The following is a 25,733-nucleotide window of genomic DNA, read 5'->3' on the forward strand; positions in this document are numbered from 1 at the left end:
TTTTCCTCCGTTACACTTTTTCGGATCGGAGCGGGTCGGATGTCAGCGGACATGTCACCGCTGACATCCGACACTCAATAGACCTCTATGGAGCACCCGTTCAGGTCCGCCTGAAAAACTGACAGGCGGGCCTGAACGGGATGTCAATGTGAAAGAGGCCTATGGCACCGGGTGGCCACACCCCATGTCAAGGCGGACCCAGCATCGAGACATTTGAGGAATTACAGTGGGAGGAGACAACCACCGGTCAGGGTTGTCGGGAAGAGGCCCTTCTCCAAGGTGCTTTGAGGTGTGGAGGCAGGCACCCTCCCCTGCCCCAAAGCATCTACCCCCCCCATGTTGAGGGCATGTGGCCTGGTATGGTCCGGGGGATGCTCGCTCGTCCCTCCTCCCTTTCCTGACCTGCTGGGCTGCATGCTCAGTTATGGATCTTGGGGGGGGGCCCACGCCAACAAAATGGCGTGGGGGTCCCAACATCCATTTAAGAGTTCCTCTTAAAATCCTTTGGGGGGGGAACCACCACGACAGTTTATTTATTTTTTTTTCATTTTGGCAAGGGTTTCCACTTAAAGATCCTCAGCACACAAGCCACACAGCAAGTCGGATCATCATGGTGCGACTTCTATTTAAACTAATGGGCTCCCATAGGGAAGCAATGATTTTGAATAGAGACAGAGAAATGCTGTTAAAACCTAGTGCGGCTATACGCACATTAATGCCAATGCAAAAAAGCTACTAAAAGCACATTTTTACAGAGACTTTTTCCTGGCATTGGTAGTGGCTTTGCAGCTCGTTTTTTTCTAACGCCCGTGTGCATGAGGCCGAAACCCCAACGAGAGTGTCTCCGTACTACATGATAGATGGGACCAATCACAACATTGCGTAGTTTAAACAATGCTGCTGTCAACAGCTGTGCCTCACTTACAGGCCATAAGCAGGAAGCATGGTTTGCCCTCACACATTGATTGGTGTATGAGAGGAAAAGAAAACCTCCTGAACACCAGCTTAGTGTAGTACAATAAAACCCCACCCTTCTATTGTCATGCATTCCCTCCTCTACAGCAGTGGTTCTCAACTTCCGTCCTCAAAACCCACTAACAGGCCAGATTTTAAGTATTACCTTGGGAAGATGTAGACTAGAATAGTGCAATCACTGAGGAGCAAATTATATCACCTGTGATGTATTTCAGTTATCTTGCAAAACTGACCTGTTAGTGGGTCCTGAGGATAGGAGTTGAGAACCACTGATCTACAGAAATGTTTCTCAAGCGTTTACAGTAAAGACGCCCTAAAAAAATAAATAATAATAATTCAGTCTCTAACGCTAGGTTCACATTACTGCGCTTTAAGTAATGCATGCAAAAGTGTGTGTTTCTGACACAGAGATAAAGGCGCTGCTCTTTAGCAGATGCACAGGAGTGCAATTAATTCTTCCATTGGCAATTCGATCCAGGGAGATTTAAAAAATAAATAAAATTTAAAAAAGCCAGGGACTTTTTTCCCTTGGTTAAAGGAATGGGCTGCCATACATCCAGCTATACAGACGTGAACCAAGGGCTCAATCTCACGTGAGATTGGGGGATGCTAAAAACATTAAGTTAAGTTGCGTTTTTACCTAACCCAACCTTTAGCTGCTGAAAGCATACCCCCAGGTGAATAGGCTGCACTCCAACTGCCGGCATGCAGTTGTGGCTTGGTAATGGAGGAGCAGCAGTCCTTGCTGCTATTATGAATGAGCCCTAAAAAGGCATACACATGCACAGCCTATTTAAACTACAGTACTGGTACTACAGGGTTCTGTCCTGTAGAGGGAGGTGGAGAGCTCAGAAATTAGGAAGCTACCTCCCCCTTCCACAACTTTAAATTTCACAGTCCTGACAGAGCACATGCTGTGAAGGAGGAGGTCCGATCTGATAGCCAGTGCTGTGGCATCCTGGTTGAGAAAGGCTGCTCTACAGTATGCATCAACTACAATCTGTCTCTGATCTAACCTTTTCACTTCTTCCCACCGATGGTACGCATGTATGCGGCCTCTCAGCAGGTCAGCTTTAAATGCTGAGGGGCCGCATATATGTAGCCCTAAGTAAACACTTTTCTGTGCTGAGAGCGCACACCCTGTGTGCTCCCAGTAGAGTCACCGGCAGGGTCTGGAAAGCATACAAGACCGGAATGCCTGCCTCCCAGCATTTAGAAGAGAGCTGGGAGTGGAGGTGAAAAGTGGTAACCCTTCACCTACCTTAACTTGCATATCTGTACAATAACTCCATCTCTCTCTTCCCTTTGTATGTGACACAAATTAAATTTCACCTCCTGATCACTCTGTGTGACTTGTACATGTTTTAAACCCCTCAATAAAAGTATATGTTTCTTCCACTTAAAAAAATAAATATATAAAAAAAACAATTATTAAAAGAAAATATTTTTTTTTAGTACCACCAAAAAGAAATTCGAGTACAATTTTGCATAATGTAATTGTCAAAGTATCACAGCACTGAAACTGAAAAATGGCCTGGTAATGAAGGAGTGAAGCATGCTGATCCCGCATTGCTTACGACACCAGTTTATCTTTTTTACCCAATGGTACGGTCAGGTGTACACCTGTCCACAAACAGGTTGCACAGCTTTCTCAGTATCAGATGAGACAACTAATGAAGTATCTTGGCACAGGTTTTCATTTTATAGTTTCCATTTGAATACAAATGGAAGGGATGTTTGGGAGGAGCAGCCAATACAAATCTTAAAAATACAAAGGGAGTAAAAGATTGCATGCAATCTGAAGCACTGGCTACACTTCTACGAACTGAAATGTAAAGACAATATAATGCAGCTTAGACATAAAAACCCATCTATATGGGCTGTATCTTATTAATATATAATAAGAGGCTGCTGCAGTTTGGTCAGGAAATGGACATATTATGCTGTTATTAGAGAGCTGACATCCCAATGCAGGAAGGAAAACCCATCTCCCTGCTTCCCTCAACACATTCTTCATCCCCCACCTCTGTCCAACCAAATCATCACCATGGGATTTCCCACTGAGAGCAAACTCAATAAAACCTATATACATACAAAGCTAATGACCATAATTTGAGGATTGAATTATACCCCATTATCATGGCAGAGCACTACCCAGTTACATCAAGCAGCTAATCGCCAAGAATGAATTGATTTTTCAAACAAAAATACTCAGCCAGGCTAAAGTGCATTAAATTGATTGGGCCTCAAATGCTGAAATGGAATTTAAAGGGAATCTGTAACAAAAGCAAAATAACTGTATGATTAGGCTCTGATTGAAACAGCCATTGCCAAACTGAAATGACACATCCCATTTCAAGGGGTAGCTACACATAGGAAATAAGCCTACCGCAATGGAAAAAGAATGTGACAGAGACAAAGAATGACTGCTTCCACTAAAGCCTATTTACAAAGTGTAAGGTTCCCTCTCTATTACAAATCACAGGTAACAGAGGACTTATCAAGAAATGTACAATAATGGACAATAAAGCAGCTTATTATTGTGACAAGTTTGCTTAAATGGGCATCTAATTACAAAAGTCCTATTGAAGCATCTCGTTTCATAATCTGTACTTGGTTAGTGTTAAAGCTCACATAGTATATTAGTGAAAGATGTGTACTCTTTGTAAATGTATCATTATCAGGACCAGATACCCTACCCCAACACCCCTCCACCAAATCTCATACTAACCACTCCCCACCACCTTTCAATAGGATAAAATGATAGCGGAGTGTGCATTTGTAGAAGAAGCCGAGCCTAAGGCTGGATTCACACCTATGCCGTTTTAGTGCTTTTTTTCATTTTGCAGATTTGCACTGCAGTCCATTTACCATGGTTTCCTATGGAACATGTTCTGTAGTGCAAATCTGCAAAATGCAAAAAGCACTAAAAATGCCTAGGTGAGAATCCAGCCTGAATGAGAGAATTTTAGAAGGGCCATGTACCAAGGAAGACACAGCAAAGATCTCAGGAGAACAAGGACACACAGTAGACTTGGAGGGTGTTCTGGGGGAGGGAAGGGGCATAGAATAAGAAAAAAATGTAAAGTAGTTTAGTCATATAATAATAGATGATGGAAAGCTGAATTTCTCAACTTCTCAAATCTTTCAGACACCTGAAATGATACCTCATGGAATGTGGCTTTACATGCTAGGGATGGAGTTTTGCTATTTCTTTTGACAGCGCCTTGCCAACCATAGTGGATTGTTTGCTTAAGTTGCACTACCAGGGGACTGAAATGCTCCAGGAAAGCTTTTTTTCATGCTGAGCTAATCAAAATGACCACAGCTGATCACAGTTGAAAGTCAAATGGCTTTGTGCACCATTGAGAAGGTGATTAGTTACACCTGATTGCGTTTACAAGTCATTTTTAGGAAGGGGGTGATCCTTTTTCTAACTCAGGGATTCTGTTTTTGATTTTTTTTTTTCTTCTGACATGTTGGTGTTATATCTTTCGCTTGTTATAAGTTGAGTAAATACAGCTGGATAAAATAGCCGTCTTCATTTCATTTCATGTCTTAAAGCAACAAAATGTGATTATTATACAGGGGGAGGGGGTGTTTTTTTTTTTATACCCACTGGTATTCTATTTTTTTTTTGTTTTGGGTTTAATATCACTTTAACCTAAAAAAAAAACAATTTTCCCTACAGCTTTAGTGATCTTACATGTAATTAAGAATACCACACTGGGCAGGCTGCTGCATCCTATCGCAGTCTGTGCATAGATGACAGGTACTATTTATTTCACTAAACTTCCAGTACTGTAGGAGTTAAAAGCTTCAGATCCCAGACTGAACGCAACAGAGACCTATCCCCTTCTTCCCTCTCATCCGCTGAGAATGCACAGATTATACTGCATGTAAGCCAATTTGTGACTGGCTGAGAGAATTTTGTCATTCATCTCACAATCTTCCATTCACAGATCATGTTACATGTAAAATAAACAATGCACAGGCTTTTCTCAATGAATGAGAAAGGAGGAGAGGGAGGGACCCCATCAGAAGCTTCTTCTATTGAATTCAGCCCAGAAAACCAAAGCTATTGGCTCCCTCAGTGCCAGCGTTCCACTCCAGGACAAGGACCTGTCATCCATGAACAGAATTTCAGCAACATCCAGCAGCCTGCAATGACGTGGGACACACTTCCTTACAGGTGTTACATCACTAAAAGCTGTAGGTAAAAGAAAATCATTTATAGGTTAACTTTCACTTTAAAGCTGAATTCTAGGCATAATTTATATTGCATTGTTACATTGTATGTATGCATATCTCATGCCGGAGTGACTGCTCTGGAATCTGCAAATCACTGTAGATTCTATTACTGTTGTCACCAATATCTTCCAAGTCCTGTTGCTGAGTGACTTGCTCATCAACATAGTAACCACAGGGGGTCACTCATTCAGCACTGACAAATGCCTTGTCCAATCCGAATGCCTTGTATTCGCTGAGAAAAATGCAGGCATTTTATGAATGGTAAGTGACCCCCTATGATTGCTAGATAGGAGGGCAGCCTCTCAGCAACTGGTAGATTATTGCCATCATTGAAGTAGTGGCAACTACTACAGTAATTGCTCATGAGATATGCATACCAACATTGGTTCAAGTGACTAACTTTATTTATTTTATTTTAACAACAAACATGCTATACTTACCTGCTCTGTGTAATGGTTTTGCACAGAGCAGTGCCGATCCTCCTCTAATGTATTCCCCACCGCCACTCTGAACTTCCTAATTCTTTGTGTGCCACCATAGAAAGCCACTTCCTATGGTGGCACACATGCAGGCTCGATCCCGCACCACGTTCTCTGTGTGTCCATGGAAGTAGGGGGCATTTAGTGATGCTCTGAAACTTTTGATTTATGCACATATTACCAACAGTTCTTAAAAAAATTAAAGCATTAAAATAAGGAAAAAAGCCACGCACATAAATATGTCTAATGATGTCTATACATTTAATAGCTGAAAAACACATTCTGCTTGCCGGTAGTGTACACAATAAAACATCCTGCAAACGAAAGAATGAAAATGCGGCTGCACTCATTAGCACTGACAAACATAACTGGTTGTTTAATGCATCATCCAAATATTTGGCCTATTTAAAGGAAGCCTGTCATGAGAAAAACATTACTAACCTCCTCCCAAAAAAGTGATATCAGCCTGCTTGTTCAGCTACTTCACTGTCCTGAATCAAACTGACCTAAATCAAGAGATACAAATCAAAGAGTAGAGGTCGACGATATATCGGCCCGATATTTGGCATTTTTTAATTAATCGCCATTGGCCGATTGTGCTGATTAAAAAGGCAGATTATAACTTCAGCGCCACTTGCAAATGACTTCTGCAAACGCCCCTTTCACACTGAGGCGTTTTTCAGGTGCTACTGCGCTAAAAATAGCGCATGTATAAACCGGCACATTTCACACTGGAGCAGTGCGCTGGCAGGACGGTGAAAAAAGTCCTGCTAGCAGCATCTTAGGAGCGGTGTATTCGCTGCTCCTAAACCGATCCTACACATTGAAATAAATATGGCAGCGCGGCTATACCGCCGGCAAAGAGCCGCTGCAGCGCCACTTTGTGGTCGGTTTTAACCCTCTATCGGTCACTAGCAGGGGTTAAAACCACCCCGCTAGCAGCCGAATACCGCCGCTAAAACGATGGTAAAGCGGTGCTAAAAATACTGCCGCTTTACCGCCAATGCCTGCCCCAGTGTGAAAGGGGCCTTACAGACTAAATCTTTTCTGACACTTGTTGCTTACAAGTAAAAATCCTGTATTTTCTGCTAGAAAACCCCCAAAAATTATATATATATATATATATATATATATATATATATATATATATTTTTTTTTTTTAGCAGAGACCCTAGGGAATAAAATAGCGGTTGTTGCACATTTTATGTCACAAGGTATTTGCGCAGCGGTCTTTCAAACGCACTTTTTTGGACAAAAATACACTAATGATTTTTTTTTTTAAACTAAAACAGTAAAGTTAGCCCATTTTTCCGTCCAAAAGTTTTTATTACTTGTTTTTGTGTATTTAAGATATAGGTTTTTTTTGTTTGTTTTTTATCTAAATTATACATACAAGTGAACTGATTGGAGGTTTGTTTTATTTAATAAATGTTTAAATGTAAGACATTTTCTGTATCACTTATTACTTAAGGCTGTTAATTGCGTCTGTGAAGCGCCACTGCCGAATCGCATTGCAGGCGCTTCGGCAGCGGTCCCTATTCATGTCAATGGGCAGGAGTGGTGGAGGACTTTTTTTTAACGTCCTGCCAGCACATCACCTCAGTGTGAAAGCACTCGGGCTTCCACACAGACTGCAGTGGAGCCATTTTGCAGGCTGAAAGGGGTCTGACTGTTAGATTTTATGAGATGAAGGGAAAAAAAAAAATTGGCATCATATATCGGCCATCTGCCGCCGCGATTTCTAAATATCAGCATCGGCCAGAGAAAAACCCATATCGGTCGACCTCTAATCAAGAGTTTATTTGCTGAACCCAGAGATCGACAGTCATCTCGCCTTTTACACATTTTCATTTGCAAAGGATCTGCAGTTCTGGGAAGTCAGTTTTTGTCCAGGTACCCCTGCCGGGCAGCACAGCTTGGTTAAGAACACTATAGTTTAAAAAAATAAATAAACGTATGGCCAGCTTTAGTACTTATGTTTTAGGCTACATTCACACCTGAGCAATTTTGTTCAGGTCACCAATGTAAAAAGCAGAAAAATGACTGTAATCTGCCCCAAAGAAGCTCATGTTCTTTTCTGAGCTTAAAGCGAAGGGCCGTTTAAAAAATTAAAAAAAAATTAAAAAAAGTCAGCAGCTGCAAACACTGCAGCTGCTGACTTAATCAGCTCACTTACCTGTCCAGGGCGCCCGCGATGTCGGCCGCCCGAGGCCGACCCATCCCTCGGCGCCGCCATTCCTTGTAAGAGAAACAGGCAGTGGAGCCTTACGGCTTCACTGCCCGTTTCCTACTGCGCATGCGCGAGTCACGCAGCGCTTTGTGAATGGGACGCGCTGTGTTCTGAAACACACAGTTCCCAGAACACAGCGCGACCCATTACCCAGAAGACGCCGCACGGAGGAGAGAAGAAAGAAGATCTCCGCGGAGGAAGAGGAAGATTAGGATTATGTGCCTAGCAACAGGCACTTCCGGTAAGTAAAAAAAAAAATTTGAAACTGAAAGAGACAGCCGTTTCCAAATGACATCACAGAGTAAGCTAGTGACATGGGACCCGAGCAGTGGCAGCATGGAATTTGTTTACAACTGGACAACCCTGAATGGGCTGGGTGGGTAAGTATCTGAAGTGAGGATAGGCAAGCACCAGGTTTGTGGGAATTTAAAAAGAAATTCAAGCAGAGCTCCAGGAATTCATACACCCTTTAAAATGCACCGGTTTACACAGGGTTAAGTCCAAGAAGGTGTTTGCCACCACATATTTGTATTTAAAATTTACAATGTTACTGATAAAGCAGCATCACTCCCCGTCACAGCACCAGGAGTATAGCGATAGCTGTACTTCCAGTACACTGGCAGTATTGATGCCATTTTCTCACACAGCAGCCATTTTGCCAGCCATTCAAAGAATAATTTGGATTCTGTAAATAGGTTCATGTAGTAAGTGCTCTGTGATTGGGCAAGAGGAGAGGAGGGAGAGACAGAGTGGCTGTACTCGAGACATGAAGGTTCAGTTCCAGAAGTATAGCGATAGCTGAACGCCTGGCATTCATTAAATTTGTAAATTGTAAATAAAAAGAAAGGCTGAAGTTCCTCTTTCTCAATTCACAGCCTGTAACTTCCGTCGTACAGCTTGCCGAGTTTCCAGTACCTACTGCATGAATGTTAAAAAATGGAGTAGGTACCCAGTGATACCCAATCCCATGGATTTTTTTTTAAACTGCCTATGCTTCTAATTCCCCATCCCATATTAATAAATTCTCAATCGAAGCTTAAAAAAAAAAAAAAAATTATAAATTATATATATATATAAAGAAAAAAGTCAAAACAATGAAAGCAAAATGTTCCTGTAGGTAGTTGATGGAGACGACCCTAGGTCCCACGGCAACATCTTGAAATGTTCCTGAATTCCAAATCTTGTGACAAGATGTTCTAGCATTATGTAGATCCCCAGGTTTTCCAGGATCCATTGAGAAGACCATGACTTTACCTTTGCCTTGACAAGCTGTCACAGCCAGGTGCCCACACTTACAACTAGGGCTTATTTTAATAACTGATTAGTTGGCCGATCACTATTTTGATTAATAACCTTAAAATGTGTGGTGTATAATTTAGTTACTATTTAAAAAAAAGGCAATATATTCTTAAATATCTATATGCAGTGGTAAATATAAATAAATAACTATATTGTTAGAGAGCAAAATATCGAATCCATTCTAAAAATAACAGACTAAAGAGAGATATTGTATATACTATTAGGCTCGGTTCACACAGGGGTAACACGACTTTTGGAGGCAACTTGGACGCGACTTGGACACTACTTTAAATCGCCCCAGGCCAGGCAACTTGCCGTGGTCAATCAGAGAATGAGCTCTCAGGGGGGAACTCCTTTTGAGAGCTGATAATTCTCTGAGGTCGCCTCGACTTGGAGGCGACCTCCATTGAAATCAATGGGTACCAGTCGCCTACAAGTCAGATTGAAGTAGTACAGGAACCTTTTCTGAAGTCGGAGCGACTTTAATAGTGTGCATTAAGACAGCTCTCATTCACTTACATTGATTTCTACATGTTGTGCGACCTGAGGTGACTTGGGGCGACTTGAAGTCGGATCTGAGTCGCCCCTGTGTGAACCGGCTCTTAGAGGTTGAATCTGGTAAATACCATCAGACTTAGATCTTGCCAGGTGCTTTTTTTTCACTTTAATGCATAGGATGCATTAAAGTGAAAAAACACAAGGGTATACAACCCCTTTAAAAACAACAAACTCTGCTTTAAGGGAAAAATGCCTTCTCTGCCTAGTGCTTAAACGGAGGTCCACCCTAAAGTGGACCTTCCGCTCATTGGAATCCTCCCCCCCTCCGGTGCCACAATTGGCACCTTTCAGGGGGGAGGGGGGTGCAGGTACCTGTACAGTACAGGTATCTGCACCCACTTCCTGGATCGCTCTCTGCGGAAAGGGGCATAGATTACGCCCCTTTCAGAAAGTCCCCCGCTGCCTGCTGGGAAACACACAGATCCCAGAGGCAGCGGGACCATCCTTATTGCGCAGCGCGACTCGTGCATGTGCAGTAGGGAACCGGGAAATGAAGCTGAAAGGCTCCACTTCCCGATTCCCATACGCAAGATGGCGGCGGCAGCACCCAAGAGACGATCGAGAGATCGGCTTCGGGTGCCGACATCGAGGGCGCGCTGGACAGGTAAGTGTCACTATTTTAAAAGTCAGCAGCTGCAGTATTTGTAGCTGCTGGCTTTAAAAAAAAAAAAAAAAAAAAAAAAAAAAAAAACGCGCACTCCCGCTTTAATGCTATTTTCAAACAGACTTTCATTTCTCAAAATGATTATAAACCTGCACTCTCCACCCCTCCATTAAGTCAAAAAGCCAGATATCAGTTTTTTTCCAGGCTCAGGAGGTGAAGTTTCTCATTAGGGTCCATTCACATCACAATGAGTGCACTGAGCACATGCAAAAGCACAAGGTGTAAACGGCTCTTTTTTAAATGCATTGCTTTTATAAAGTAAATGCTCCGGCATGTGGTAGATTACACATGCCAGGAAATCTGGTGTGAATGAACGCTTAAGGTGATACCACAAGTGACATGATACAGTCTGTTTTTCTGTGTTCCCACTGTAATTTTGTTTGTTACCTGGTGATCCTGTCCGTAAAGCTGCCATACACTAATAGATTTTCAAAAGAAAGTTCAAACAAAAGTTTGTAAAAAAATTCTCAGTATATTTGCTAAATTTTCATTTGAAAGTACTTCAAAATTTCGTTTGCTTTTAACATTTAATTTTGTAACAAAACAGATATTCCAGAATATAAACCATATACACTGCCAGAAATCTGTTGAGAAAAAATTTCCACCCTGCTCATTCACATTTTCTCGCCACGGTGCTTGAAAACGAACATTGATGTCACCAAATAAAGATTAGAGAAGAGAACATTGTTAGGTGGGGTTAGGCTTTATTAGTCACTAATGTAACTAGACTGGCCATACACCTATAGATTATCTGCAGATTTTCTATGGTCAGATGGAAAAAGTGGAACAGAGTCCTCCATCTACACTGAACTGTGTGGATGGAGGAATCTCCCACTGGCCCAAGATTCCATATTTTGCTGGTCGGCCCCACTTGCTCTCACAATACCTGAACATTCTGATTGGGTGCAGGCATTGTTTAGGTTGAGAGCCAGCGGGGCCAACTAGCAAGATACTGAAGCTTGGCCCAGTGGGAGATTCCTCCATCCACACAATTTAGCATATATGGAGAAATCTGTTGCACTTTTTCAATCTAACCATAGAAAATCTGATAATCTATAGGTGTATGGCCAGCTTAAATCTACTAGAACATCTAACATCACCCTCTCCAGTCAGTGTTGCTGTCCACCAAGAATGGCTCTGTTACTCCTTGATAAATAGGAGACACCCTAAGTGTGGCCATACATTATACAATTTTCCTTTAGACCCCTTTCACATTGTGCTGCCCCGGGCGTCAGCGGTAAAGCAGCGCTATTTTTAGTGCCGCTTTACCATCATTTTAGTGGCGCTATTTGGCCGCTAACAGGCGGTTTTAACCCTCGCTAACGGCCGAAAAGGGGTTAAATTCACCCGCAAAACGCTGCTACGGCATTTTGCCGGTAGTATGACAGCGCTGCCCCATTGATTTCAATGGGAAGGAGTGGTGAGTTCACCGCTCCAAAGAAGCATCTGGCAGGACTTTTTCCGATGTCCTGCCAGCGTACCGCTCCAGTGTGAAAGCCCTTGGGTTTTCACACTGGAGTGAATGGAGAAGCTGTTTTAGGGCGGTTTTCAGGCACTATTTTTAACGTTATAGTGCCTGCAAAATGCCCCAGTGTGAAAGCGGTCTTAGATTTACCAAAACCTTATTATATGGGAGGTCATACCTAAACACTATTTTTTTGCAGTCAGGAAGGCCCTTGCACTGCATAGTTGAAGGTTCATCTAAAGGAAATTGAATAAGAAAATTGTATAATGTACAATCAGCTTAAAGCTGAGCTTCAGCTTTTAATATACTTTACATAACTTGTTTAGGCCAGCTTAGCCCAAACATACCATGTCCTACGCTAATATGGGAGGCAGCCAGATGTGTGGTATAAAACGTATGTAGCTGAGGCTGTGTTCCGGGTTGGAGCCAAGACTCCCTGTCTCATATCCAGAGCACGGTAGAGTCCATCGGCGCTGAGCCATTCAAAAAAAAAAAGTCAGAGGTTGTGACATCATCAGCCCACCTCTCTGAATCAGCAAATCAGAGGAAGCTTTGTATTCATTGCTAGCATACTGTACAACGATTTCTCTGAATGGCTGAGCGCTGATCAGATAGACTCTACTGTGTTCCAGGTATGAAACAGGAAGTCGCAGCTCGAACCTGGAACACAGAGCAGTATGCTTGTATGAAGCCTGAGCTACATACAGTTTATACCGCACATTCAGCGGCCTCACATGTTAGTGAAGGGCATAGTTAGCTTGGGCCAAGCTGGCACGAAAAGCTGGAGTTCAGCTTTAAGACAGGAAGTAGTGTGTTACTGGCCAGACAGTTTGCACAGCACTTTACAACATGAGGGCTGACAATACAGTTAAAATGCAATACAGGAGGGATCAGAGGGCCCTGCTTGTTAGAGCTTACAATCTAGTAGGGAAGGTCAAGTGATACAAAAGGTAATAACTGTGGGGGGTGATCTGATGGTGAAAATAAAACACAGTTGTTAGGTGGGGGCATAATAGGCTTCTCTAAAGAGGAGGATTTTCAGGGATCGTCTAAAAACAGAGTAGAAGGTAGCCTGACAGATTGAGGTAGGGAGCTCCAGAGGACTGGATAGACTCTGGAAAAGTCCTGGAGGTAAGCATGGGAGGAGGTGACAAGGGAATAAGAGAGCAGGAGGAACGTAGAGAACAATTTGGTTGAAATTTGAATGAAAATAATAGAAAAAAATAAAAAAAAGGGAAGAATGAATGAATGTAGCACCACATTTAAAAGAGAGTTAAAGCTTTTTTTGGCCATACATCTCTTGAGCTTTACAGGACACTTTTGTTCTCCTGTGACCCAGAGTCAGCTAATAGCAGGCTAAAGCCAGCTATCAGCTGATGGGGTGGAGCCACGCCAGTCTAGGGAAAGATTCAGACAATATTGTCAGGATCCAATGGCTGCCAAAGAAACAGCGAAGTCTGCCTTTAATGCCTGCCTTCTCCAAGACTGACAATTGTTCCTCTCTATGTGGAGCAGACTGAGAATAGACCAATCAGCAGTTATGTAATAATTCACTTCACAGTCTTAGAGCCGGCATGGAACAAGCTGTAGTATTCTCAGATGCTACAGCATGGAGGCCAGTATAGGGGTTTTTTTTTTATCCCATACTTTTCCTTTAAGTATGGCCAAAACTTTTTTGGGTTTCTTGTGGGTGACAGGAATGCACTTACTTTTGCTCTGCTTTGACCCAGAAGCAGGTGAGAGGGATATTGCCTGCTGTTAGCTGACATGTCAGGATTAAAGATCCCTTTTCACACTGAGGCACTTCTAAACTGTCAGTAAAACATTGAGCGCTTTTGAAGAGCTTAACATTTATTTTAATGGAGAGGGGCGTTTTTTCACCACCCTGCCAGCACACTGCCCCAGTGTGAAAGCATTCATTGATTTTAATGGAAATAGGTTTTGGTGAGCTTTTAAGGCACTTTTTTTAGCGTGAAAGCATCTCATTGTGAAAGGGGTCTAAGGATGAGCTCTGGTGTGTTCACAACTCCACATGCCTGCACCCACCAGGAAGCTGACAATCTGCAGCACTAATCACAGGCAGTGAGACATTTCCTGACCTGTGCAGCCGCGGATTGAGAAATGTCTCACTGCCTGTGATTAGCACTGTGGAGTGTCGACTTCCTGGCGGGTGCAGGCATGTGGAGTTGTGAACACGCCAGAGCTCATCCTTAGGTTAGGATCCACACAGCACCCTGATTGACAGCTGGCTCCGCCTCTCAGCACGAGTGCTGGAGTCAGCCAGTCCCACCCCAGTGCTCCAGAGTGAGTGCTGGAGATCAGTGACTGCTCCTTGCACACAGCTGATGGAGAACTGAACGATCAGCAGTCATGTGATCACTCAGACTTAGTGCCAACGTGGTACTGTGTGTGTGATTATACACACATATATATACACACACACACACACTGTGCAGCGCTACACTAACTTTCAGTCTTTAATCCACGGTAGTTTATTGTTTTGGCAGCTCACAAGGTTTCACCCATCAATGTGGAACTGATGCTGCAGCATGAAGGTGAGCATGGATGTTTATTTTATAAATTTTTTTTCGAAAATCCCAAACTTCTCCTTTAAGAATTGCTGTACTTTTTGTATTTTTGTCGCTGTGTTTAATCCTGCTCTAACCACTTGCCGCCCACCATAAAGCAGAAATGACGGCGGCAAAGTGGTTTCAATATCCTGATTCCTGACTGGGCGTCGTATAATGTCCTCCCCGGGGGCGTGCAGCGCGGCGATCGTTGTTGCTCCGGAGACTCTTTACCATGTGATCAGCCTTGTCCAATCATGGCCGATCACAGTGTAAATAGGAAGAGCCATTGATCGGCTTTTCCTCACTTGAGTCTGTCAGACGCGAGTAGAGGAGAGCCGATCGGCTGCTCCTCTGGGGGGGTCTGCTCTGATCTATTATCAGTGCAGCCCCCCTGAGGATGCCCACACTGGACCACCAGGGATGCCCAGCACCAGTTATGCCACCCTAGACAACCAGGGATGCCAGTCACTGCCCACAATGGGCATCATTGATTGACATCCATCAGTACAATACATTATACCACAATGCAACCTATCAGTGCCCAGTGTTGCATATCCATACCCATCAATGCCACTTCATCAGTGCCCATCAGTGAAGGAGAAAACTTATTTACAAAGTTTTGTAAGCGAAACAAAAAAAACTTTTTTTCAAAATTTTCAGTCTTTTTTTATTTGTTTAGCAGGAAATAAAAATGCCAGTGGTGATCAAATACCACCAAAAGAAAGCTCTATTTGTGGGAACAAAATTATAAATTTGTTTGGATACAGTGTTGTATGACCGCACAATTGTCATTCAAATTGCTAAAAATTGGTGTGGGCAGGAAGGTGTATAAGTGCCCGGTATTGAAGTGGTTAAGCGACCCTGTTCTATGTACCCCCTGAGGACAGCTGTATTGATGGTACATCCAGCAATACAAATTCCCTTCCACAGGCAGTGGTCTCAGCTGTGGGCATCGATAGTTTCAAGAAACTATTAGCTAAGCACCTGAACGACCACAACATACAGGGATGTACAATGTAATACTGACATATCACACACATAGTTTGGACTTGGGTCTTTTTTCAACCTCGCCTACTATTTAAATCAGCCACACATCTTACAACATTGGCCGCTATCCAAGTATGAGCAAACAAAACAAGCTGTATAAACACAAATTCGAACAAAAGCCATCAAAACTAAAACACAGAATCAAACTGGAGTTCTATGCAGTTCTCCTGGAGTTCAGAACTGGCGGAGCCACCAAAAAGCCCAGAGGGATGAAGGGCAGACATGAGGATGGAGACAGTCCTAGGAGCTTTCCAAGTAGATGATAAGGTACCCTGGAGGGGGACATCCTCATACCATTCCCTGTGGATGGCCCCCCAGTGCCCCCTACTGGGAGATGATAGCACACAGCAATGCCCCGCTCCCAGCACTGACGAGCCTATACCCAGGAGAACACACAGGCACTGTGTACTATTATCATGTCCAGTCACTCATGCCGGCAGATGTGGAGCTATTCTGTGACAGTCACACCCCAGGCCTCAGCCCAACTCTACATAAACGCAGCCTACTACCACAACCAGGCCACCTTCCACTGTACAAACTAGGCAAACTTCTCCTCCACCGGCCGCCACCTCCCCCCTACCCACTCTTAATCCGCAATGTCACTCTGCAGGCTCCGCTTACCTGTGTGAGAGAGATGAGCGCCGCCATCTTTGCAGCTGCTCACAGGAACGCGCAGAGCGTCAAGCCTGTACCGGGAACGCGCGCAGCTCGAGGGGGCGGGGACAAGAACACTGACTGAGTGTAGGGGGCGGGGTCATGCACAATGTATCATACTGAGCGGAAAGGGGTGGGCTCTTTGACAGTGACTGAGTAGAAGGGGCGGGGTCATTGTAGCATTTTAGACAACACAGGACGGGGTGATGGAGATGGACGTGATTGAGAAATCGGCGTGGTCACATAGCTGAGGAAGGGGAGCGGTGTAGAAGAAGATTCCTGCATTCTATACTGACGTTTACGACTTGCAATCGTCAGCGCATATCGAGTTTGCATTGTCCAGTTTAACCACTTCAGCCCCGGAAGGATTTACCCCCTTAATGACCAAGCCATTTTTTTTTGCGTTACTTTAACTGACGATTGTGCGACATTGTACACAAATATAATAGAGCTTTCTTTTGGTGGTATTTGATCTCCTCTGCGGTTTTTATTTTTGACGCTATAAACAAAAACAAAAATTTTTTTTTGAAAAAAACACATCCAATATCCCCCCCCAACAAAATAGAGTTTCTTTTTATGGTATTTCATCACCTCTGTGGCTTTTATTTTTTGCGCTATAAAAAAAAAAAATTTTTTGAAAAAAAAAAAAATTTTTTTTTACTTTCTGCTATAAAACACATCCAATATTTTCTTTTCCTCCAAAAATAGAGCTTTTTTTTGGTGGTATTTACTCAATCACCTCTGTGGTTTTTATTTTTGCGCTATAAACAAAAAAAGATCACCAATTTAAAATAAAAAAAATTTCTTTCTACTATAAAACACATGTAATATTTTTTTCCTCCAAAAATAGAGCTTTCTTTTGGTGGTATTTACTCAATCACCTCTGCGTTTTTTATTTTTGTGCCATAAACAAAAAAAAATCTCCAATTTAAAAAAAAAAACTATATATTTTTTTACTTTCTGCTATAAAACACATCCAATATTTTTTCCCCCACAAATAAAGCTTTCTTTTGGTGGTATTTGATCACCTGTGTGTTTTTTTTTGTGCTATAAACAAAAAAAGATTGCCAATTTTGAAAAAAAAAACATTTTTTTTTTACTTTTTGCTATAAAACACATCTAATAATTAAAAAAAATAAAATAAAATGTCTTCATCAGTTTAGACCAATATGTATTCTGCTACATGTTATTGAAGAAAAAATCCAAATAAGCATATATTGATTGATTTGAGCAAAAGTTATCATGTCTACAAACGATGGGTTATTTTGATGTTATTTTTATTTATTTATTTTTCTACTAATAATGGCGGCGATCAGCAAGTTGTAGTGGGACTACGACATTGCGGCAGACATATTGAACACCTCACTGCCACTTTTGCCACTTTTTTGGGGACCAGTGACATTATTACAGTGATCAGTGCTAAAAAAAAAATGCTGTTACTGTACTAATGACACTGGCAAGAAAAGGGTGATCAAAAGGGTTAAAGTGAAGTTCCACCAAAAAGTGAAACTTGCGCTCCTTGTACTCCCCCCCCCCCCCCCCCCCCTCCAGTGCCACATTTGGCACCTTTCAGGGGGTAGGGGGGGGACAAGATACTTGTCTTTCACAGGTATCCTGTTCCCACTTCCAGGAGCCTCAGCCACAGGTATTGACATCACCACCCAGGCTCCCTCCTCCTTTCCCTGTCACCGGGCCAGTAGGAGAGGGGAGCGGAGCCTCTGCAGGAGTCTATGCCTCTTCCCGTCCCGCCACGCTGTCTGCTGGGACACACATGAGTCCCAGAGACAGCACGGACCAAGCGCAGTAGGGAACCCAGGAAGTGAAGCTGCAACGCTTTATTTCCTGATTCCCATAGCGAAGATGGCCACAGCAGCATCCGTGGACCAAGGGACGGTTCGGTCTCAGATGCCGACATCACTGGACCCTGTGACAGGTGAGTGTATTTGTAGCTGCTGACTTTTAAAAAAAAAATTGCGGGTCTTGCGCTTTAAAAGTGAAAGTATTGCTCATTCTCCTCTCCCCCCACATCTTCATCATGTTTCATTTTTTATTTATTTCTGGGAGTAAATATCTTTTGCTGACAGGTAACCACTCCCACTTGTGCAGTTCTAGGATTACATCAGCTTGACATGTCCCAGGAGGCTGCGGGACCATTCTGACAGAACTGTACAATGTGCAAGCCACCTCTGGTTCCTACTTCCAAGATGGTGGCATCAGAACTCCAAAGCCCAGCTAAGAATGGGCTCCAATGACAGCGCTGGCTTTCAAGTATTTATTAAAAGTCATAAAAGTCATAACAAAAGTTTGTATTATCCCGCGCTACCAGTACTGGTACTTTAAAATGGGTCAAAACTCTAGTGGGTGGTTGTAAGTAACATAATTGTGTTCCCCAAATGTGAATCACTAAAAAAACAAACTACTTATTGCTGCGCCCATACTCTTAAAGTGCATGGTAATTAATCATAAATAGTAATAAATCATTGCTTGTGTAAACCTTCATCTGTGTATCTCTAATAAACAATAAGCAATCAGAGCCTTGTTTTGTGCTCAGTAAATCATCCGTAAAAATATCGAAATATAAGCCGTGCAGGCAAATATATCAAACTGACAGTAAAGTGCAATTGTTTTGAGTGTCCTTTTAATAGTCCAAATATATATTGTAAATCATATTGTGCCAAAACAGTTATTTACACATGTGCGCCAGTGCTTTAGTGACTTCCACCACCTTACAAATGTTGCACTCACCTCCGCGTTAGACCCGTTTTCCCAGGTCAGATTGCGCTTTCCCCTACTTTGGGGCACTAGACTTGGACTCCTCTGTGATCTCCGCCTTCTCCTGTGTATTCTCTGGGCTCTGGATCCTTTTCTCAAAATGGGGTGCATGGCACTTAGAGACCACGTTACCGCCGCTCTAGACAAAACTCCTATAACAAGGGACATCCTTATAGTGCAACAGTTTAAAGCGGACCACCACCCTAAAGTGGAAGTTCCGCTCATTGGAACCCTCCCCCCCTCCGGTGCCACAATTGCCACCTTTCAGGGGGGAGGGGGGTGCAGATACCTGTATAATCCAGGTATTGACACCCACTTCCGGGAATATCTAGCCGCAGATGCCCCCCCTGTTGTCTTCTGGGAAACACACAGTTCCCAGGACACAACAGGGACCAGTGAAGACGCGCAGCGCGACTTTTGCATGCACAGTAGGGAACAGGGCAGTGAAGCCGCAACGCTTCACTTCCCAATTCCCGGACAGAGGATGGCGGCAAGGGCAGCCGAGAGACGAGCGATTGCTCGTCATCTGCTGCCGACATCGCTGGACCCTGTAAACAGGTAAGTGTCCATTTATTAAAAGTGAGCAGCTGCAGTATTTGTAGCTGCTGACTTGTAATATTTTTTTTTAGGGTGGCACTCCTTTTTAAAACAGGTGTTTATGCAAGTGTTAAGCACTTATATTTAAGTAAAAAAACTTCTGTTACTGTATGACAGCAGAGCTTGGAGGTTTCCACATCACTTCCGGTATCGGCAGCATCACCCAGCTCCACCCAACGTGTGTCGGCATGGTCACGTGACTTCCTCAGTGGTATGGGGCCGGGCAAACATACAAGGATTTTATGCTGGTGACGAGCTGCCAAAGTAACGTGTACACAACACTCCCCTCAAATCTATGTTCTAGATAATAATTTATATGGATAATAGAATATTCTCATCCATCTTTTCTATATGCATGAAGACAAAATTTTAGAAAGGAGTTTTGGACCTAAAATATGTTGTAAAGAGAGACATAGAAATAACCAGTTGACCCTGTCAAAAGCCTTCTCGGCATCACAAGCCAAGAGGCAGGTAGGGATGCAGTGTTGATGAGCGTATGGGGAAGGTAAATTGTATAAAGAGGAATAGAACTAAATGAAACTCTAAACTCATCTACTACATAGCGCCTAAGTGTCCCAGATTTGGAACAAAGTCCCTCTGTCCCTCATAGCTCCTCATTTGTTCCTCATTTTGGTCTGATCTATATAGTTATATACAAAATGCACTGTTTATCTTTCAAAAGGTGTTTCCCAGTGCTAAATCTTTCATCCAATTTTGAAATTGCTGCATTTGTAAATTCCAAAAGCCAATATAACAGGAATTAAGTGGTAAAAAAAAGCACTTGTGGGTTTAAACAATCAATTTCTTTTGTACAATTCTCCTTTAGGGGGAATGTGGCAGGGGTTGTGTTCTATGCCTACGTACTTTTGCTAATAGGTGTCCCTCATTCCCATCTCAGAAAATTGGGAGATATGTCTACTATGTTAGAGCTCCTATACTTTCAGGGAGGGCCGTCTTTAACCACTAGGGATCCGCGCTATAGCCGAATGACGGCTACAGCGCGGACCTACTTTGCCGGGACAACGTCTATTGACGTCGTCCCATGCACGAGCGGCCTGCGCGCCCCCTGAGTCTATGAGACTCGCTTGATCACGGATCGAAGCAAAGGGTTGATCCCGACCCCTTACCACGTGATCAGCTGTCAGCCAATGACAGCTGATCATGTGACACAATGGAGCCGGTAATCGTCAATTTGTCCTCCTTGCGCTGACAGCAGAAAAAAAAAGCCGATCACTGGCGGCCGTGATCGGGACATCAGTCCCGATCACGGCCAGCTTACCAGTGCCCACCTGCCCCCTGCCAGTGCCACCTCAGTAATAAAAATGTGCCCCCCATCAGTGCCACCCATCAGTGCCCATAGTGCCACCCATCATTGCCCACAGTGCCACCCATCAGTGCCCACAGTGCCACCCATCAGTGCCCACAGTGCCACCTATCAGTGCCCACAATCTGCCTCAACAACGGTGCTGCAGCCCAGTGCCACATATCCGTGCCCATCAGTGTCATCTACCAGTGCCCATCAGTGCCCAGCAGTGCCATCTATCAGAGCCACCTATCAGTGCCCATCAGTCCCATCTATCAGTGGTACCTATCAGTGCCCCTTAGTGCCACCCATCCGTGCCATCTTATCTGTGCCCATCTTTGCCCATCAGTGCCGCCTTATCTGTGCCCATCAGTACTGCTTTATCTGTGCCTATCGGTGCCACCTTATCTGTGCCTATTAGTGCCACCTTAACTATGCCTATCAGTGCCCACCAGTGCAGCCTATCAGTGCCCACCAGTGCCGCCTCATCAGCACACTTCAATGAAGGAGAAAAATGACCTGTTTGCAAAATTTTATAACAAACTATTAAACATGATTTTTATTTATTTTTTTGCATCTTTTTTTGTTTGTTTAGCAAAAAATAAAACTCCCAGCTGGGACATCCTTATAGTGCAACAGTTTAAAGCTGTAATTAAATACCACCAAAAGAAAACTCTATTTGTGGGAAAAAATGATAAAAATTTAATTTGGGTACAGTGTTGTATGGCCGCGCAATTGTCATTCAAAGTGCATCAGCGCTGAAAGCTGAAAATTGTTCTGGGCAGGAGGGGGATTTAAAGTGGTTGTCTACCCACATTTTTAACTTTTACCTACAGGAAAGCCTATAATAAGGCTTACCTGTAGGTAAAAAAAAAATCTCCTAAACCTGTACGGTTTAGGAGATATTCCCCTCGGTAAGCGCCGCTGACTGCAGCGGCGCATGCGCACAAGGGGTTTCTCGCCATCAAAATCCGGCAGCAGCCGAGCGGCCGGACTGAAATCTCCCGCGCGCATGCGCGGGAGTGACGATATCGGGGCTCCGGCCACTCACAGCGCCGGAGCCGCGATACCCGGAAGAAACGCAGAGGGAGCATGTCAGCTCCCTCGGCGTGGATCGGGCCAGATGTCGGGGCCTCGTTCTAAGGTAAGTATTTCATAATGAGCTAGTATGCGGTGCATACTAGCTCATTATGCCTTTTGCTTTGCAGGTTTAAAAAAAAAAAAAAAATGTGCGGGTTTACTACCGCTTTAAGTGCCCAGTAAGCAAGTGGTTAAGGCAGGGCAAAAGGGGCAGCTGCCCTGCACCCTGTCATTGTTGTGGGGCCCAAAGCAGCTGCCTCATACTTGCCAACTATCCCAGTTTAAATTCCCTTGTCCCTTGAAGTTTTAGTCCTGTTCTGTGTCCCGATATGTCAGTGTGAAGTGCTGGTACTAATGCTGCCCAGCTATGCCCTGTTGTGTACAGATGACTTGCCTGCAGACCCTGTGTTTACATGTAAATAACTGGCATTCATATGTAAATAGAGGCAGCATTACTAAGCAAATAGATGTGGCCAGCAGCATTGATATGTAAATAAAGGCGGCATTCATATGTATATCATGCTTCCCTGCAATGAGAAGATGATGTGCTGTAACCTCTAGCAACCAATCAGTGAGCAGTATTACTGTACAGTAATCTCTAGCAACTAACAAGCAGAAATGTGTGCTGTAACCTCTAGCAACCATTCAGTAAGCAGTAATGATATGCTGTAACCGCTGGCAACCAATCACAATTGCTACCTGATCTGATACAGTAAACAGATTTTAAGTCTTGCTTCTATTTATTGTGTGTCTCCGAGCAGGTGGAGAGTGAAATTGCATGGGGGGGGGGGGGGGGGGGGCAAGAAAATATTTGCCCGGGGTCCAGTCAATATTAAAGACAGCCCTGCTTTCAGGTGTTAGAAGATGTGAGAAGATATGGGATAGCCTGTTTGCATTGTCTAGGACGTATAATATGTGCTAGATTCTACCACATTTGTTAGCCTGCACATAATGGAGGAATAGCATCTTATCCCACACAATTAGAGAGCGGTCTGCAAACAGGTGGAGAAGATCTCATTAGAAGAGAGAAGATGCATTACAGAGGTCTACTAGAGTGGTTGGGGCCAAAGTGCATTTATGTGTGGTTTCCAGGGTTGAAATAAGAGTGAGTAGGTACTTGATATCAGCCATGCATGCTCATTTTAGCCTGGACCATGTTGAATGAAAATGCCCCTAAGAACACATTTCAATGCTTCCAATTTAGTCATGGGATGTGTTTGGTCTGCAGTGTAATTCTGAACAAACTCCCTAATGGCCTTGGATATGGCCTGTGCACAGGACACGTCAGTCAAGAGATTATCATTGAGGTCTTCAGGAAGCGCATCCTGAATATGTCAGTGAGACGAAATGTGTGACTAATCACAGCAATCACAGTAATAAACAAATACTGCTTGAATGCAGTCAATGTTAGAGCTGATTACTTACACAGTTATCATGCCTATGTAAGCAATTACAGTATAAAAAAAAAAAAATACAATCACCCCCCTTCCCAACAGCAGTCACCAAAGCAAGGACATAGTGTTACTGTGGGGACATTGTACTGCTGTGGTGGTGATCATGTGCAATAGTTGGCTGCTCTGATATCACTGTATGTACAGTATCTCACAAAAGTGAGTACACCCCTCCAGGGCAGGACTTAGGATGGTGATGGCCCCTGGGCATGAGTCGCTGTCGGGGCCCTACCTTCTATTCATTACCGTATTTATCGGCGTATAACACGCGTCAGTGTATAACACACACCCCAAGTTTAGGAGGGAAGTTTAAGGAAAAAAAATTACATTTAAATGCCCATCAAGGCAGCCTTATCAGTGTCCATCTGCAGCCTTGCCCATCCATCTGCAGCCTTGCCAGTGTCATTGCAGCCTTGTCAGTGTAGCCTTGTCATTTGCAGCCTTGCCCCAGTGTCATTTGCAGCCTTGCCCCAGTGTCATTTGCAGCCTTGTCATTGCAGTCTTGAAGTTTAAAAATTGTGCCGCCGAGATATAGAGTCCTGTGTATCTCGGCAGCTCACGGGTCCTCTCGGCTGTGCAACGACATATTCGGCAACCCATTGCAGTTTGCTACAGAAGTGACATTCCTTTGCCGCCATCTTAGTATACCCCACACTCGTCCACAGTAAGGATACACTAAGAAGGGGTAAAGCGGACATTTTGTTACACCCACCGTAGTTTTGCATTTTACACGTATTTATAACAGTAAACTCAGTTTATATAGTGAAATAAAGGACTTAGAACTCCTTCTGACTGCTAAGATCTTGAATTTTAAAATCAGCGGCAACCCTGCTCATCTCACAGGTTTTCTAATCTGACAGAAGTTCGCTGATTTTAAAATTCAACATCTAAGTAATCAGACGGAGTTGTAAGTACTGTATTTCACTATATACTAACTTTAATGTTATAAAATGCAAAACTCCAGTGGGTGCAACAACATGTCCGCTTTACCCCTTCTTAGTGTATCCTTACTGTGGACGAGTGTGAGGTGTAGCAAGATGGCAGCGACGTAGCAAACTGCGATGGGTCGCCGAATATGTTGTTACAGTGGCTCTCGGGTCCTCTCGCAGTCCCAAGCGGAGTTGAGTGTACTCACAGTCACGCCCAGTTCCTGTGTTATGTCCATCATAGGGCGGACTGGGCGTGACTGTGAGTGGAGCGGAGACGAGTACACTTGGCTATGTATCTCGGCGGGCCCACGGGGGCCCCCTATTGAGCGGGGACCATGGGCTTGAGCCCAGTCAAGCCCAATGGTAAGTCTGGCTCTGCACCCCTCACATTTTTGTAAATATTTTATTCTATCTTTTCATGTGACAACACTGTAGAAATGACACTTTGCTACAATGTAAAGTAGTGAGTGTACAGCTTGTATAACAGTGTAAATTTGCTGTCCCCTCAAAATAACTCAACACACAGCCATTAATGTCTAACTGCTGGCAACAAAAGTGAGTACAAAAATGCAACAAAAGTGAAAATGTCTAAATTGGGCCCAATTAGCCATTTTCCCTCCCTGGTATCTTTTGACTCGTTAGTGTTACAAGGTCTCAGGTGTGAATGGGGAGCAGGTGTGTTAAATTTGGTGTTATCGCTCCCACTCTCCCATACTGGTCACTGAAAGTTCAACATGGCACCTCTTGGCAAAGAACTCTCTGAGGATCTGAAAAAAATGAATCTTTGTTCTACATAAAGATTGCCTAGGCTATAAGAAGATTGCCAAGACCCTGAAACTGAGCTGCAGCATGGTGGCCAACACCATACAGCTGTTTAACAGGACAGGTTCCACTCAGAACAGGCCTCACCATGGTTGACCAAATAAGTTGAGTGCACGTGCTCAGCGTCATATCCAGAGGTTGTCTTTGGGAAATAGATGTATGAGTGCTGCCAGTATTGCTGCAGAGGTTGAAGGGGTGGGGGATCAGCCTGTCAGTGCTCAGACCATACCCCGCACACTGCATCAGTTTGGTCACCAGACCAGTACAGCAAGCAACAGTGTTCATGATCACCGCCATACCAGTGCAGTGTTGCCCCTGCCTGAAGCCCGCACTGATACTGGCTCATACTGACTCCATTCTGCATGCTGCTTTTGCCTGTTTGCTGACCATATCTCTGTCTGAGTTGACCTGCACATGTGATTGATTATGTTCCCGCAAGACACCAGACCCAGACATTTCCTGCCCATTCCAGCCAACTGCACTACTGGAACCACGGGAACTCTTTGTTCTTCCTTTCTTCTGCCTCCTGTACAGCATAGCCTGTGAATATGGAATTCCTAGGGCCAGCCACACTTGCTTGGCTTAAT

The 25,733-nt window shown here is 43.8% G+C and overlaps 1 protein-coding gene across 4 annotated transcripts in view; it reads right to left on the reverse strand.

Annotated features, from left to right (window-relative positions):
• Positions 1-16,251, reverse strand: part of EPS15L1 (epidermal growth factor receptor pathway substrate 15 like 1) — a 302,041-nt gene extending 285,790 nt beyond the window's left edge. For all 4 annotated transcript variants that reach the window (XM_077475481.1, XM_077475483.1, XM_077475480.1 and 1 more), the window contains exon 1: positions 16,160-16,251. In XM_077475481.1, the coding sequence (XP_077331607.1) occupies positions 16,160-16,186 (27 nt within the window). In that variant the 5' untranslated portion in view covers positions 16,187-16,251. The remainder of the gene's footprint in view (positions 1-16,159) is intronic.
• Positions 16,252-25,733: the final 9,482 nt, after the last annotated feature.

Source organism: Lithobates pipiens, unplaced genomic scaffold, assembly GCF_037356315.1.
Source record: "Lithobates pipiens isolate NorthernLeopardFrog02 unplaced genomic scaffold, aLitPip1_a1.2 Scaffold_13, whole genome shotgun sequence".
NCBI lineage: Eukaryota > Metazoa > Chordata > Amphibia > Anura > Ranidae > Lithobates > Lithobates pipiens.